Source organism: Prenolepis imparis, unplaced genomic scaffold (genome assembly GCF_030444845.1).
Source record: "Prenolepis imparis isolate NDT839.2.m4 unplaced genomic scaffold, iyPreImpa1.0 SCAF_1, whole genome shotgun sequence".
Taxonomy (NCBI): Eukaryota; Metazoa; Arthropoda; class Insecta; order Hymenoptera; family Formicidae; genus Prenolepis; species Prenolepis imparis.
Window position 1 is genome coordinate 27,309,876 of NW_028141159.1, and position 14,801 is coordinate 27,324,676.

At 28.0% G+C, this 14,801-nt stretch overlaps 2 protein-coding genes across 2 annotated transcripts in view; both read right to left on the bottom strand.

Moving 5' to 3' along the window:
- The window catches only part of LOC145938979 (uncharacterized), an 86,515-nt gene that overhangs the window by 55,408 nt on the left and 16,306 nt on the right, over positions 1–14,801 (bottom strand). The window contains exon 3 of the mRNA XM_083042960.1: positions 7,197–7,240. The gene's annotated coding sequence lies outside the window, so the exon portion shown is untranslated. The remainder of the gene's footprint in view (positions 1–7,196; positions 7,241–14,801) is intronic.
- On the bottom strand, positions 4,406–6,865 carry LOC145937954 (uncharacterized). The gene is made up of 3 exons (XM_083041301.1): positions 5,748–6,865; positions 5,460–5,625; positions 4,406–5,234 (listed from the first exon to the last, which is right to left on the bottom strand). Exons 1-3 carry the CDS (start codon positions 5,884–5,886, stop codon positions 4,727–4,729), a joined length of 813 nt encoding a protein of 270 aa, XP_082897427.1. The 5' UTR covers positions 5,887–6,865; the 3' UTR covers positions 4,406–4,726.

Genomic DNA, 14,801 nt, shown 5'->3' on the forward strand with positions numbered 1-14,801 from the left:
ACGTAGACAACCAGCAGTTCCGAGGATAGTTAAATTAATGAGTTCTTTTGGTTAAATAGAATATCGAGAAATCTTCCAAAATCGAGAATATATATATTTCTATAGATATCATTACATCTCTTTCCTTTTTCACAAAAATGATTTCCAATGCAAATCTCAAAATGTATAATACGGACTCTGCATCATTATCAGGTATACCGCTTCAACAGCTCGAAATAGTAACTTTTTTGAAAAATCTTTCTTATAGTTAATCTACTTGTATATACACACATTATTATTTAATAATTTTAAAAAAAGATATTTTAACGGAGTACTGCAGTGAAATTATTTAATAGTAATTTTAAATTCATTAAAAAAAGGCACTTTGAAAAGAGCACAAAAAATTTCTGAGGCATTGAAATACCATGAGCCATCATGTAAAGATATATTTTGTCCGGATGTCCTTGGAAGGAACAGGAAGGAGCGACTAACAATTGCGGGCTATTTTGCGTGGAATACATCCGCAATTTAAATATTACACTATTAGAAGATTTATTTATAAAAAGAGAAAAAAAGAATCCACAAATATAATTCTAATTCTGGTCGAGAAATTCTATAAAAATTCATAATTCTTTAGAAATACTTAAAAGTATCATTAAATAAACTCAATATTAGAGATCATATTGAGAAATAATTAAAAGCCGTAACGAAAATATTGTATGTTGGTACATATGTATTAGAATCAGTTATATTCACAATATATACAAAATTAATTTTAATTAGAAGAAAGCAGAAGCTTAACTCTTGTCGCAGAATGTTCTACAATTAAAGACAAATTAACTGCATTATGTGGCGAATTTAGACGTACAGCCTCATCTGAAAATTATTTTTTTGAGTCTACATATCATCATAATGCAACTTCATTTGAACCTTTGGTAATGAATACAGAAGGAAAAGTAGTAAATAAATTATCATTAATAACAGATAGATCCATAAAATCTTGGTCGTGTAATACTTCAATTGTAAAATTTACGATTCGCTTTTAATTGACCATTATCAGAAGTTCCTCGAAACTGTAAATAGATATACTTTAAAGAATGCACCAAAATTGATGTGTGCAAAGTATTCATACATATATTATAAAAACTTCAAATGCGAAATTGGATCATATGCGTAGCTGTCATATAGATTTAACATTTTGCAAAGGTATGTTTCTTTCAATTCAATTATTATATCGCCTCATTTTCCAAAAGTAAGATATATGAAGCGTTTAATTTATCAACTTACAGTTTTATTATCGAAAAACTGAATATTTAGACAAAGCATTAATTCATGCTGACATAAACACAATAAATAAAATTGTGACTTCTGCACAAGAAAAAGCAGATATATGTAAATATCAACAGACCAATACAATTTTGAGTAATAATGATATTATTTCTAAACATCATAAAGCATTTAAAGTCTCGACTAAACGCTCAGTAAACACACTACAACATATTTGCGAATCATGCGAGAGATTGTTATAAAAAAGATATTTCTAAAGTCAATAGTCTTCAAGAGCACAAATTTGAAGAGATTTCATGACATATGTACAACAATAAAAAGTTAATGCGTAATATATATATAATTATTGTGTAAGCAACTTTTGAAAGGGCTTAATTTCTATATATTGCATCTTAAATAATCTTCTTAGATGAAGTGCACGAAGTAATATTATCTCTTAATACATTTAAAAAAATTTTTATACGGAGAGTTAAAACGTATGAAACTGTTCTTAAAATAAGAACTGTTATTAATAAGAAGTTGCCTCGAAAACAAATGGTTAAAGGTAAAAAAAGTTAAAGGTAGAATATTTCATTTACCACTTTTGTTACAGGAAATATTGAATAAATTATATCTTATACTGATCCATTAAATAATAATTATAAATTATGTGTATTAGTTAGAGGTATTTCGACAAAATCAAAAATTATTTGCGAAGGGACAATTAATTAAAAAGACAATTAGTTAAAAAAGTATTTGCCGTTTTAACGTAATTAAAGCACAACAATGATTTATTCTATCTTATATATTACATTGCCAAATGATCATAATAAATTATAAATTAAGAAATATTTTTATCGGCTCTCCGTATATAATAAATGTGATTTTTAAATCCGGCCCGTTCGAGGATTGTCAATTGATGGAACTTAGTAATCTCAAACCAAGAGATACAGTTCTGGAAAATTAGAATTAATTTTCGCGCGTGGCTCTATGGGCCGAATTTAAAAATCACATTTATAATAAATATTCCCGATTCAGCGACTTTCGGATCTATATTTTTCTCGCCTACATTTCTTTAGGGGGGACAGAGGGGATCTTATATATGTAAAGTTTCAGTATATTCACTCGTAAAGGACCACAACCACATGGCCGAAACGTTGTGAATGTTAAGAAATTATTTCAAGCTAGTTTGGTCGAATATTCTAAAACTCGTATTATTTATCTACTAGCGACTTGAATAACTAATCAAGATTTTGACACACTCCTGGACCTAGATATGGAGTATACACATCTATTATATCGAGCCTTTAAATTCTTAAGGCGCAGGTACAATGGAGATTCGTAAGCTTAACTGTAAGACCTAACCGTAAGAAATCGCCTCCTATCGTTTACAATGGCAGCCTATAGTCGTAACGTAACTTAACGTAACGAACCGTAATTCCGTAACGTGAGTTTATGTTTATGTTGATTCTAACCTCTGTTATTTTAACTTTTACAGAGTGCAGAAATTTCACTGTTTACTGATGGATATTCAGCGTATTAAAAAAATAACTCTTGTGGCTGTTAATTTGGCTACAATAATTCTGCAATTATTGCGGAAAAAAAATAAAAAGTTTTCAAAAAGAAGATATTAGGTTCGACCAATGTTATTACAGCGGAAGCAAAAAGGTCATTTTTATACTCTCCCAATTTATTAAAAACAATGACGACGAGCAGTTTTTCAAGTTTACTAGAATGACTGTTCCACAATTTAAAAGACTATTAGAATTAGTGCAAGAATCTCTAGTAAAAAGAAGTATTCGAGAGCCTCTGTCACCAGAACATCGATTATGTATTACTTTGTAGTAAGTATATTTTGTAATACTTTCAATAATTAAATAATATACGTATGTCTTTTTTGAACTGTCATAACATGAATATTTTATTTCGTAGTTATCTTGCCCATGGATGCAGTATGCAAACTGTTGCATGGAACTTTTACGTCTCAAAATCAACTGTGAGCAAAGTTATCCGTGAAACTTGCAAGATTATATGGGACAAGTTATCGCCTATATATTTGCCAAAACCTACTATGAATGACTTAAAAAGATACTCTCAAGATTTCCAAGAACTATGGAATATGCCGAATTGTTTCGGCGCGATTGATGGAAAGCACATCGTTGTACAAGCTCCTAATAATACTGGAACCAGTTTCTTCAATTATAAAAAAACGTTTAGTATCGTATTAATGGCAGTTTGTGACGCTAAGTACACTTTTACTCTGGTTGATGTCGGTGCTTTTGGTTCCCAAAGTGACGGAGGAGTTTTCAAAGAATCGGCTTTTGGAATAGCTCTCGATAACAACGAAATGGAAATACCAGACGACAATTGCTTACCAGAAACTGATACAAGTTCCCATATTATAGTTTCCATATTATATGGTTGCAGATGAAGCGTTTCCTTTAAAGAGCTACATTATGCGACCATATCCTGGAAACAATTTAAATAAAACACAAAAAATTTTCAATTATCGTCTTTCTCGAGCACGTCGTGTTATTGAAAATTCCTTTGGAATTCTGGCCAGTCGTTGGCGAATCTTTCGATCAACGATTATTGCACATGTTGATACCGCGGAATGGATTGTGTGTGCAGGATTATGTCTTCATAACTTTCTCCGGAAATCAGAATTAATTTCAAAACCAGAAAATGCTATGTACTGCCCTCCCAATTACGCTGATACATGGGACAAGAAAGGAAATGTCATATCTGGACAGTGGAGACAATACGACAAAAATATTACCTTTAAGAAGATGGGAAGAATGGGAACTAATAATGCTACACGAAAGAATGTTACCTTACGTGACACGCTTGCCGAATACTTAGTTTCTCCAGAAGGCGCAGTTTTGTGGCAAGAAGCATATATCACGAGAGGATCATTTTAATCCTACAATTCGTGAAGATGTTTACTATTCATAACATTTACTATCGACATTATTTTGAATGTTTAGTATTCTTTTATTTTAAATAATTCATTAAATAATAATCTTATCAGGTATCACACATTATTTCTTTATTAATAAACTTTGGATACATTATAAGTCTCGATTATAAAATTGCCACTCGTTTACACAAAAGTGATAGAACTTAAATAATTATAAAACTAAAACTTATTTCTTTGGATAATATCACATTTTTTTCATTAATCACATTTATTTTTTATAAAAGTACCATTCTAATTGTAAAGCTTGAACTTATATATATTTCATTTTTATATAGTATATTTGTTGCAACTAATACCTATAGAAAAGTAATCACAGTTTCACGGTGGATCTACAATCTAACAATGATATATATATATGTTCAAAACTTAACACAATTATTTATTTTTTATAAAATAAACTACAATAGCATAGAAAACAAAACTAACTTTCTGGATAGAATCACAAAATTAAAAAATAAAATAAAATAAAAAATAAAATACTGTTTTATTGAGAGCTGAAGTTTACTCTGAATCAGATTCCAATTCTAGCATAATGGTATTAATCTTGGTACGACCGATTTTTTGCTTTTTCTTCGACATGTTCTTAAATTGACTGTATATAGTCATGCAAAAATTATAGGCAACATCATCGCATTTGTCAGTAGATTCACATAGTCCTTTCACACTTTGCAGTGCTTCAGAAACAACGTGTAATGCATCATCTTCGGCACTTACAGAGGTTTTTAGAGTTTTTTTTGTTTTGTTACTTACAATGTCTGTATGTGTTTTATTGAGAGCTGAAGTTTTGACATTCAATAAATTGGCATTATTTTCATCCGACGATTCCACTTTCAATATATCGTCTTCCGATTCTTTGAATTTATTTTTTACTTGCGTTTCAAGTTTAATTTTGTTATTCCCCACATTTTGTAGATATTCGATTATATCTGACTCATCGGTCTCTAGCGTATCCCACATAGCAGATTCTTCAGATGATGACAAGGGTCTTTTTAAAACATTTCCACGTGTCCTGGAATAATTGGAAAATACTTTTTTTTACGTGCGTAGTTATCATGTAGTATGTATAATTTAATACATTATATTTAGCATAGTCGACTATCTTTAATTAAAAAAATGTACAGATGCAGTAACTATACAGATGAGTCAATTTTTAGAAGACTGCAGCGTATAAGAATATAAATACATAATTTAATAAATTTCGTGAAAATACTTGAATGGGTAATAAATTACATACCTTCTACTTTTAATATGAGGTTCTAAGAATTGTAAAGCTTTATATAGATCACTAGGAGTAAACTGTTTTGAGGATCCTGAGCCAGATGGAAGTCCTGCTTTTAATAATCTTCTCTCGCGAGTAAAACGTTCTCGCAATTGGCTCCATCGATGTTCGCAGTCAGCAGCTGCATAATAATATATGTATGATTAAATTATAGTGCACATATATAACCGCTCTTGTATTACTATAGAATAAATAAACTAAATAAATAAATTAAACTATGATAACACGATAACATATACGTACCTGTTGCATTCAATGCTTTTGCAATGCTACACCACGAATTTTGTGATTTTATTTTATCTTTATAATCAGGACTGCTTTTATTATATAAATGGAGACACTTCTCAACCAATTCAATTAAACATTGGTCCGTCGGATCCATTGTTATTTATTATAAATATTTATATTTGGTTATAAACATATAACCTCACACTCGTGCTGTATGTATCTAGAAGATACATTCTGAATCTAACCTCTTTTCGTTACCGTAACCGTAAAAGTTCAAATAAACCAACTTTTACGGTTACGGTTATGGTTATGGTTACGGATCTCCATTGTACCCGCGCCTTTAGTGTTTAATTCACGCCGGCGAAAAAAGGCGTTATTTACAAACAGTTGTTTATCAAGGCAGAGAAAAGTATAGAGTCGAAGGGTCTGAATAGCTCAGATGGTGAGAGCAATCGCCCGACAAGCGAAAGGTCTCGGGTTCGTTTCCCGATTCAGCGACTTTCGGATCTATATTTTTCTCGCCTACATTTCTTTAGGGGGGACAGAGGGGATCTTATATATGTAATATTTCAGTATATTCACTCGTAAAGGACCACATGGCCGAAACGTTGTGAGATGTTAAGAAATTATTTCAAGCTAGTTTGGTCGATTATTCTAAAACTCGTATAATAAATTATGTTTAGCAAAATTTAAAAAATTTAAATTTCCAATTGGAAGAAACAGAAAATAATACGGAAGCGATAGTAGCAGATGAACCTCAATTATTAAATAATTTGATAAAAAAAGACGAAAAATCCTTTTTTAAAAAGGATATGTAAAGTCGATTGCTCGAATATCTCGAAGTTTATTGTTGTCACTTTTCCGCGATGCTCATTGGCTGTCAAGATTCGCGTTGTGCGTTATATTCGTAGCATCGAGAGACTGTTCGCGAGAATTAGCAGTTTGACAATTTGTTTAAAATTAAATCAAATAAAATAATATTATTTTAAAATAATAGGTTATAATACTTTAAACTCAATTAATATTTTTGACAGTTATCAGCTGATTTCTGTCAAAAAATATTAATCGCGGATAAAGTATTATAACATATTATTTCAAACATATTATTTTATTTTATTTTATTTTGAACAAACTGTTAAATTACTAATCCTCACGGTGACAGCCTCTCGATGTTACGAATGTAACGTACAATGCAAATCGAAACAGTCAATCAGTATCGCGGAAAAGATGCAACAATACTTGCGAGAATCGACTAAACATGCCTTTTTTAGAAAGTTATAATATTTTAGATTCGATTAATATTTTTGACAATTATCAGTTGATTTTTGTCAAAAAATATTAATCGCGAATAAGATATTATAACATATTATTTGAAAGATATTATTATTTTAATATTTTCAACATATTATATACATTCCCATTACCGCTATAGAAATGTTATAAAATAAACAATTTCTTACTCACCGATACGTACAATAGCAGAGTTGTAGTACACAGTACACATTGATCTGAAAATAAAATATTCAAATTATGTATATACATATGTGTGTATTATTTTAAAATTTAATTAGCAAATTAACGCTTTAACAGCTAATTTCCGTGAAAAAATATTAATCGAGTTTAAACAAACTTTACATTATTTTTCAAAAATATATATTTTTTTAACATAAAACCGAAGAATTGCGCGCGCGCGTGTTGTTCTAGTGATAAAGAAGCTACATTGGAGGATCAACACAAGGCAATGTGTTTATCAGTAACAGGTTACTGACGAAGATTATGATTATTTCGAGCAATATACTATATATCCTTTATATGAAAAGAAAGCAAAATTACGACAATATTATATCAAATGTTAAAAATTAAGGATTTGCCTTTTTATACCTTTTATATCATTTATACCATTTATACCTTTTATACCATTTATACCATTTATATTATATGTATGTATATGTATCTATTTTATACCTAAAATAATTTTTAAAAAGAATTTCCCGTAAAAAATAATGTACCCCCAAAAAATGTAAAAATCAAAACTAAAATTAACCAACAACTAGCCAAGACATAGAAAATATTCAATTTCTAAAGCATTTTATAATTTTATAATAATATTTGTAATTTTAAATAATATTTGCAATTTGAAATTGTAATTTAAAATAATATTTCCCATAAAATCAATTTTGCTTATAAAAAACATTATGATAGATTCTTTTCAAAAAATTAAAATGCATTTTAAGGAAAAGAGGGAGAATTAACGAATATCACATGCCGATGAAAGAAGCTTTAAACATAAGTGATAAATAGATCGTAAAGTGTGTGATATTAGGGAATTTTAAGGCGAATTTTATATGTAATATAATTACATACGAACATGATTTGTTGACATTTGCTACGCGCAAAACGCTTTGCTTGTCCACGGATTTTTTCGCATGTTAAAACATTACAGGAATTACACTCATTGTCAGTACTCATTGTCAGTATGAAAAATCTATCTATAATATACGTAACGTAAACTATAAATTTTCACTACTGGCAGTTTATATCGGAATGCCCATATATGCATGTACAATAAATTGTAATCAATTAAAGAATCGTTTATGTTTATTTACTGAAAAAATAACTTTCCTGATTAATAAATCAAATTAATAAATTTGAAATTATAAATGTTATTAATTTAAAGCAAATTTCTTTACAACATATTTATTAATAACAATTAACAGAGTTATCATTAAAAATTAAATTAATTACCATAAAAAGCAATTTTGGAGTAAAAAGAGTGAATAAAAAAAATCTATTATATCTCCAATATAGCAATGATAATAATTGCTTTATTTTTATTAAAATTATTAAATTATATTTTTCGAACTCAAATTATTTTTCTATACTATTAATTTACTACACAAAATAATTTGCTGCTATGATTAAATTTGATAATAAAAGAGTTTGTTCCATGAGCATACTGACACAATTGCTTTCATATATAACTTTCTGTCGAACAAATATCATATATAACTTTCTGTCCAACAAATCTGTTTAATTACTAATATTAAATTTAACTCACAAATAGCTTTGGTGAATCAACAATTTAATTTTTATGTTAATCGATGAATTTTTGTATAGAGCTTGTTCTCAAAGTAGAAAAATTAACAATTAATGACAAAAAAGCTGAAGGATTTGAAGAATATAAGTTGGTACAAAAAATAATTTAAATAAAAATTGTACTTTAAAGAAAAATAATATAAAAAGCATCCAAAAAATAATAAACAAACATAATATATATTTTTTCCTAATAGTTTAAAATAAATTTTTGATAATTTATTTTCTCTTCTTTTCAGAAACTTACTTACAATTACTGTAATTATTGTACAGATAAGAGTTATAATTTAAAAAGATTTATGGAGACCATAAAAAGACATGCAATGAAAAATAAATTAAACTTAAAATATTTTTAAAAAAATATTTTTGTACAAAATATTGAAATACACACAGATGATATATTTAATTATTTATCTTTTATATTTTATAATATAAGGAGCAATAATATCCTAAATAATTATCTCAAATAATATCTCTAAAATATGTTTTGATTGAAACACTTTATTAATAGAATTATTTTTTTAAGGTAAACTTTCAAAATTTGAAAAACTACTTTTATTTAATTCAAACAAAACGCTATATTTCATTTTTACGTATATTAATTCTTCCAATTACATTCGACACATATTAAAATAGAACATTATCGAAAAATCAATAGTATTCTCAAGAGAGATTTTATTAGACAGATTTTATTTAATTTATACATTTGAAACAAAACCGTACTAATTTCTATTTACTTCTAAAAAATTTTATAATGATTTTATATTTAAAGCACATTTTTCTTTTTTCTATATATTAATAAATCTTTCCCATTGCTTATATACAAATGTTCTTTGTCATTATCGTAGTCAATTTAAGAGGATATAAAATATATAACAAATTAATATTATAACAATACAATTATGCTAATTGTTTAATAGCATAATATTATTTCTTCTTTTATCTTATTTTCTGATAAGAATTTGAATGATATTTTAGAATTATTTTCTTCTCACTTGAGAATTCTTCAGAGACATGCTAAAATTATTAACTATAATATATATTATCTCTGTACACCAAAATTTTATCAATATTAACATAAAATAACTTGATATTCTGATAAATAATATTTATCGAGTGACAGTATATACATAAAAATTACCAAAATCGTACAGAAATCATGAACATCATTCAGTATAATTTGCTAATATATTTGATTTTGCGATGAAGTTTTTTAACTAATTTTATTGCACTGTGATTTTCTATAGCCGCGCAAATAATTTAATTTTACTTCCCGCAAGTTCTACCAATAATCTTTGCGCCTAGAGTAAGTAAAAAACTTTTTTTATAAACATAATTTGATAGTTTGTATATAAATTTTATTGTAATTTATTGGTTACTCTTAAAAAAAAACTTGAGTTTATTATTAATTGAAGTGTTTTATAAATGAATATTCAAAATGTTCGATAATGTTCCGGAAATGTCCAAAGTTAACCGAAGATATTATCACGACGCAAAGTTGAAACCGATTTTATATGATAAAATACAGCTTACAATTTTTAAAATTTTGTGTATCTGTTCATAAATAATATGAACGCAAAAAAATAGTAGTTTAAAGCAATTGAAAGGATGTTGTTCTTGTTTTATTCCATTCTGCAAAAAAAATCATAAAAATATACATGAAACAATTTTCGTGGATGTCCCTTAAGACAAAACACGATAAAAATGGTTTCAACTCTACGACATGAATATAAGCTAACAAAATCAAACTTATAATGTTGTCAAGATTATTTGAATGTAAGTGTATATAGAATAAGATATTAAACCTATGAATACGACGCGCCACTAGGCTTTCCTCTAAACAATGTTTTGGGTCAAGACGTCACTACAATGACTTCCCTCTAAACGATTGTTTGGGACAAAACGTCACTAAAGTGGCTTCTTTTTATTATATATAATGTCGCTAAATATCTTATTATTGGAAACTTTACGTAAATTTTTGCTGTTATTATTATTATTATTATTATTATTGTTTAGTATTATTGTTATTATAAGTATTATTGTTATTATTATATTACTTAATATGCAAGATGAAAAAGTTCTCTATCAATATCTTTTTCCATTTCTGATTTGTATCGCTTATAATTTTTTTAAAATTATATTTTGTCATCATAGAAATATTTTCATGTTTTATTTGTCTGCATTTGTTTTATCAAAAAAAAAAAAAAAAAATATTCAACGACAGTATTAAGTATGATCGCCAAGAGTTCACAATTAAGATATACTTCCATTTCTTAATAGTATATTGATACAATCTTTGAAGAAAATAATTATTTGTTTGTCGACGTATCATTATCAGGTATATATTATTGCTTTTGAGTTTGTAGTTGTATTAGTAGTATTATTTTTAATTATTTTATTTCTTTTAATTTTGTAGACTTGTTCGTCCTATGGTTCGTCCTATGGTTCGTCCTATGGTTATAATAACAATAAGTGTAATAAAAAAAAAATTATTAAGCGATGCAAAATCAAAAATAGTGGGAGATGTTGATAGAGAATGTTCGCATCTTGCATTAAATAATAGAAAAAATTTACATAAAGTACGAAGGCGAATATTGAATTCATCGGAATCGGAAAACAAAGTCGATAATTTAGATATTTAGAAGAAACAGAATGTGAGGAAATGAATAGATCACATACAAATTTGCAATTAAGAATATTCAAATTTGATATGAATGGTTCTGGCATAAAATCTTATCTTTATTGGTTTTCCACTGCGTTAGATTATTTTCAATTATTTTTTTTCTGAAGAATTAGTCGCATTTATTGCAGTAAAAGCAAATATTTACTGTCACTATGCAATGAATAATAACATACGTTTTTTCTCAAATAGTTATGAAAAAGAAACTACAGTAAATAAAATTTTCTGGTTTTTTTTCCATTAAATTACTGATGTCGCGAGTAAAAAAATTACATTATACAGAATTCTAGTCAAAAGATAGATTGCGTACAGATATTTTTAATCAGATTATGTTTCGAGACAGATATATGTTTTTTTTATTAAAAATGTTACACTTTAATGACATTACAACAGTTAGTTCTGATCGATTGATAAAAATACATGAAGTTGTTAATAAACTCCGCGCATCTTTTAAACATTATTTGTTTCCATTTCGTAATTTATGTATAGATGAAAGTTTATTGTTATTTAAAGGAAGATTAAATTTTAAGCAGTATATATTCCGTCTAAACAGATTCGGCATAAAATCTTTCGTTTTGTACGATTGTAAAAGTGGACATATTCAAGCTTTTATTATTTATACAGGCTATAATTCTAATGTAATTCTAATGTAATTTTAATGTATCAAATAAAAAAGCACTTGGAATATCAGGCAAAATTGTACTTACATTATTAGAGTCATATTTAAACAAAGGGCATATGTTATTTGTTGATAATTGGTATACTAGTCCGACATTGTTTAATTTGCTTCATAAAAATAATACAAATGCTTGAGGTATAGTAAAACAACGACGGAAATATATGCCAAAATTGGAAGAAAAATTAAGAAAGGGTGAAATATATTTCCGCTCTACAAACAAGTTACTTGCAATCAAATGGCAAGATAAGCGAGAAGAATACATGTCTGTTATCGACTTATCATTACAATACATATTATCTACTTATCATTCAGCAGAGTTCGTACATATAACAAAAAGAGATTATCGAACAATACAAAAATATTGCAAAAATATTTCTTTGCAAAATTGCAACATTGCAGAAATGTTACAAAATGTTGCTGCAATAATTTTGTGGCGCAAAATTTGCAGAAATTGTAGTTTTATCAAAAGTAAAATTGTTGCTCAAATCTTTTGGCCCACGCCCAACGGGCTCTTTATTAACAGGGATTTGAATTTTTATCATTTGGGCCGTCGCGTCCAACTTCAAACGCTGATAAATTTCAGTAGACTACGATTTATAAAATAAGATGTGGTTTTGAAAAGTTTTTTTTACATACTTTAATTTTGTAAAATCAGTTTTTTGAGGAAGTAAAAATTTATTTAAGATTTTCAAAAAAACAAAATAGAAATCAATTTTTTCTTAAATTTAGACATCTTCGATTTCCTTCAAAAAAATTTTTAAAAAAAGTAGAAATTGTCCCCTTTAAAACGAGTCCAGGATCAAGATGGGCAAGCGTTTAGTTTTCAAGATACAGTCTGTTTTAGGACCGAGCACATCACCTACGAGCAGTGGATGTACGCTCGCGCTTGAACGAAAAATAGGAATTCCCATTTTAAAAATTCGAGTTGACCTTCAAATGACCTCTAAACTTGATCTCAAGGTCAAGTTCAAGATAAACATCAAGTCCCTTTTTTTAACCCTACAACTTTTGTCTGGGGTGTTTTCCCCCTAGAACATGATTAAAGTTAGTTATTGATAGATTCTTCTGTCCTATACAATTTGACCCTTAAAGGTCATCTTAACCCATGACTTAAGTATCTTTCTGAACGTAAAATTTCCCGCTCTTTCCGAATCCGGGGTAAAAAATGGGGATTTCTATTTAAAAAATTCCAGTTGACCTTCGAATGACCTCTAAACTTGATCTCAAGGTCAAGTTCTAGGTCATCATCAAGTCTCTTTTCTTTAACCCTACAACTTTTCGTCTGGGGTGTTTTCTTTTTAGAATTCGATTATTCTGAGTTATTCAGGGGTTCCGGTCTTTTTTGAATACCCTGTATATATACACACACACACACACGTTTTCTACATCATTGGAACATTTTAGTTTTTTTATTATTTACCTTTTTATTTTTTTTTATTTTTTACTATTCTTTATTTTACATGTAAAACCAACAAATTTTTTAATAAACGGATATATGTATATACATATATATGTTTCTTAGTTTTACTACAAGATAAGGAAAGATAAAAAAGAATAAATAGAAATCTTCTATTGATGTGAAAAGTGCATGTGTAGTGCATGAAGTTCGTCTGTATAATAATTAATAAGAAATTCGTCATTCTTTTTTTACAGAAGTCTCATAGCAATAAAGTTTCCATAACAACAAAATAACACATATGAATATTTGTGCATCTAATGTTGACTCATTTTGGTGATGTGAACGTATACAGTTCCAATAAAAGTATATTGTAAAAGAACGATTTCTAAGTTAACGTGTGTAACGCATATGAGCGAGAAGAGTACGTCCTTATCACAATTAATTTTTGATGTTTTTGATTGACTGTCTTGAATCTACGACGAGTTTTGTTGGTCAGCTGACGTGACGATTCATATATATATATAATTAAATTTATAAAATTAAGTAATAAATATATTAAACGTGTATTTAAAAAATTGATTTTAATATTTGCAGTAATTGATCACATCTTGTGCACAAGTTGGACTACATAAGTATTCTTATTGGACAAACATCTGGTATGACTTATAAGTCGTATAATATTGTCAAAAAATAATTCAAAGCAAATTCAAGGTAAATATGTTGAATAAATATATTAATATATTATATTTATATAAAATAATTAATATATTATTAATATATTAATATAAAATATACTAATTCTTAAATTTAATAATACTAAAGATAAGAATAAAGTTCCAAAAACCGACTGCCTCCGATTTCGATAAAATTTTGTGAAAAGCTTCCTGTTAGCTTAAAATGGATGCCTGTAAAGGGAATTTTAGCGACTCCTATAAAAAAAGTCATTTTTTAACAAAAAATATAATCTAACTCAAACCTATGTCCCAGGGATGAATCAGAACTTTGCTTTATCTTATAAAGTACACGTGTGAACAAATATAGACCACGTTTCGCGCTGAAAGCAGGGGGCGATGGGGATGAACCTCGCTTTGCGTGAAAAGTTGCAAACCCATGTCGAATTTCGCAAATATAGACCTCATTTCGCGCTGAAAGCAGAGAGTGATGAGGGTGGACCTTGTTTTGCTTCGAAAGTTGCAAACCCATGTGGAACCTCGCTTC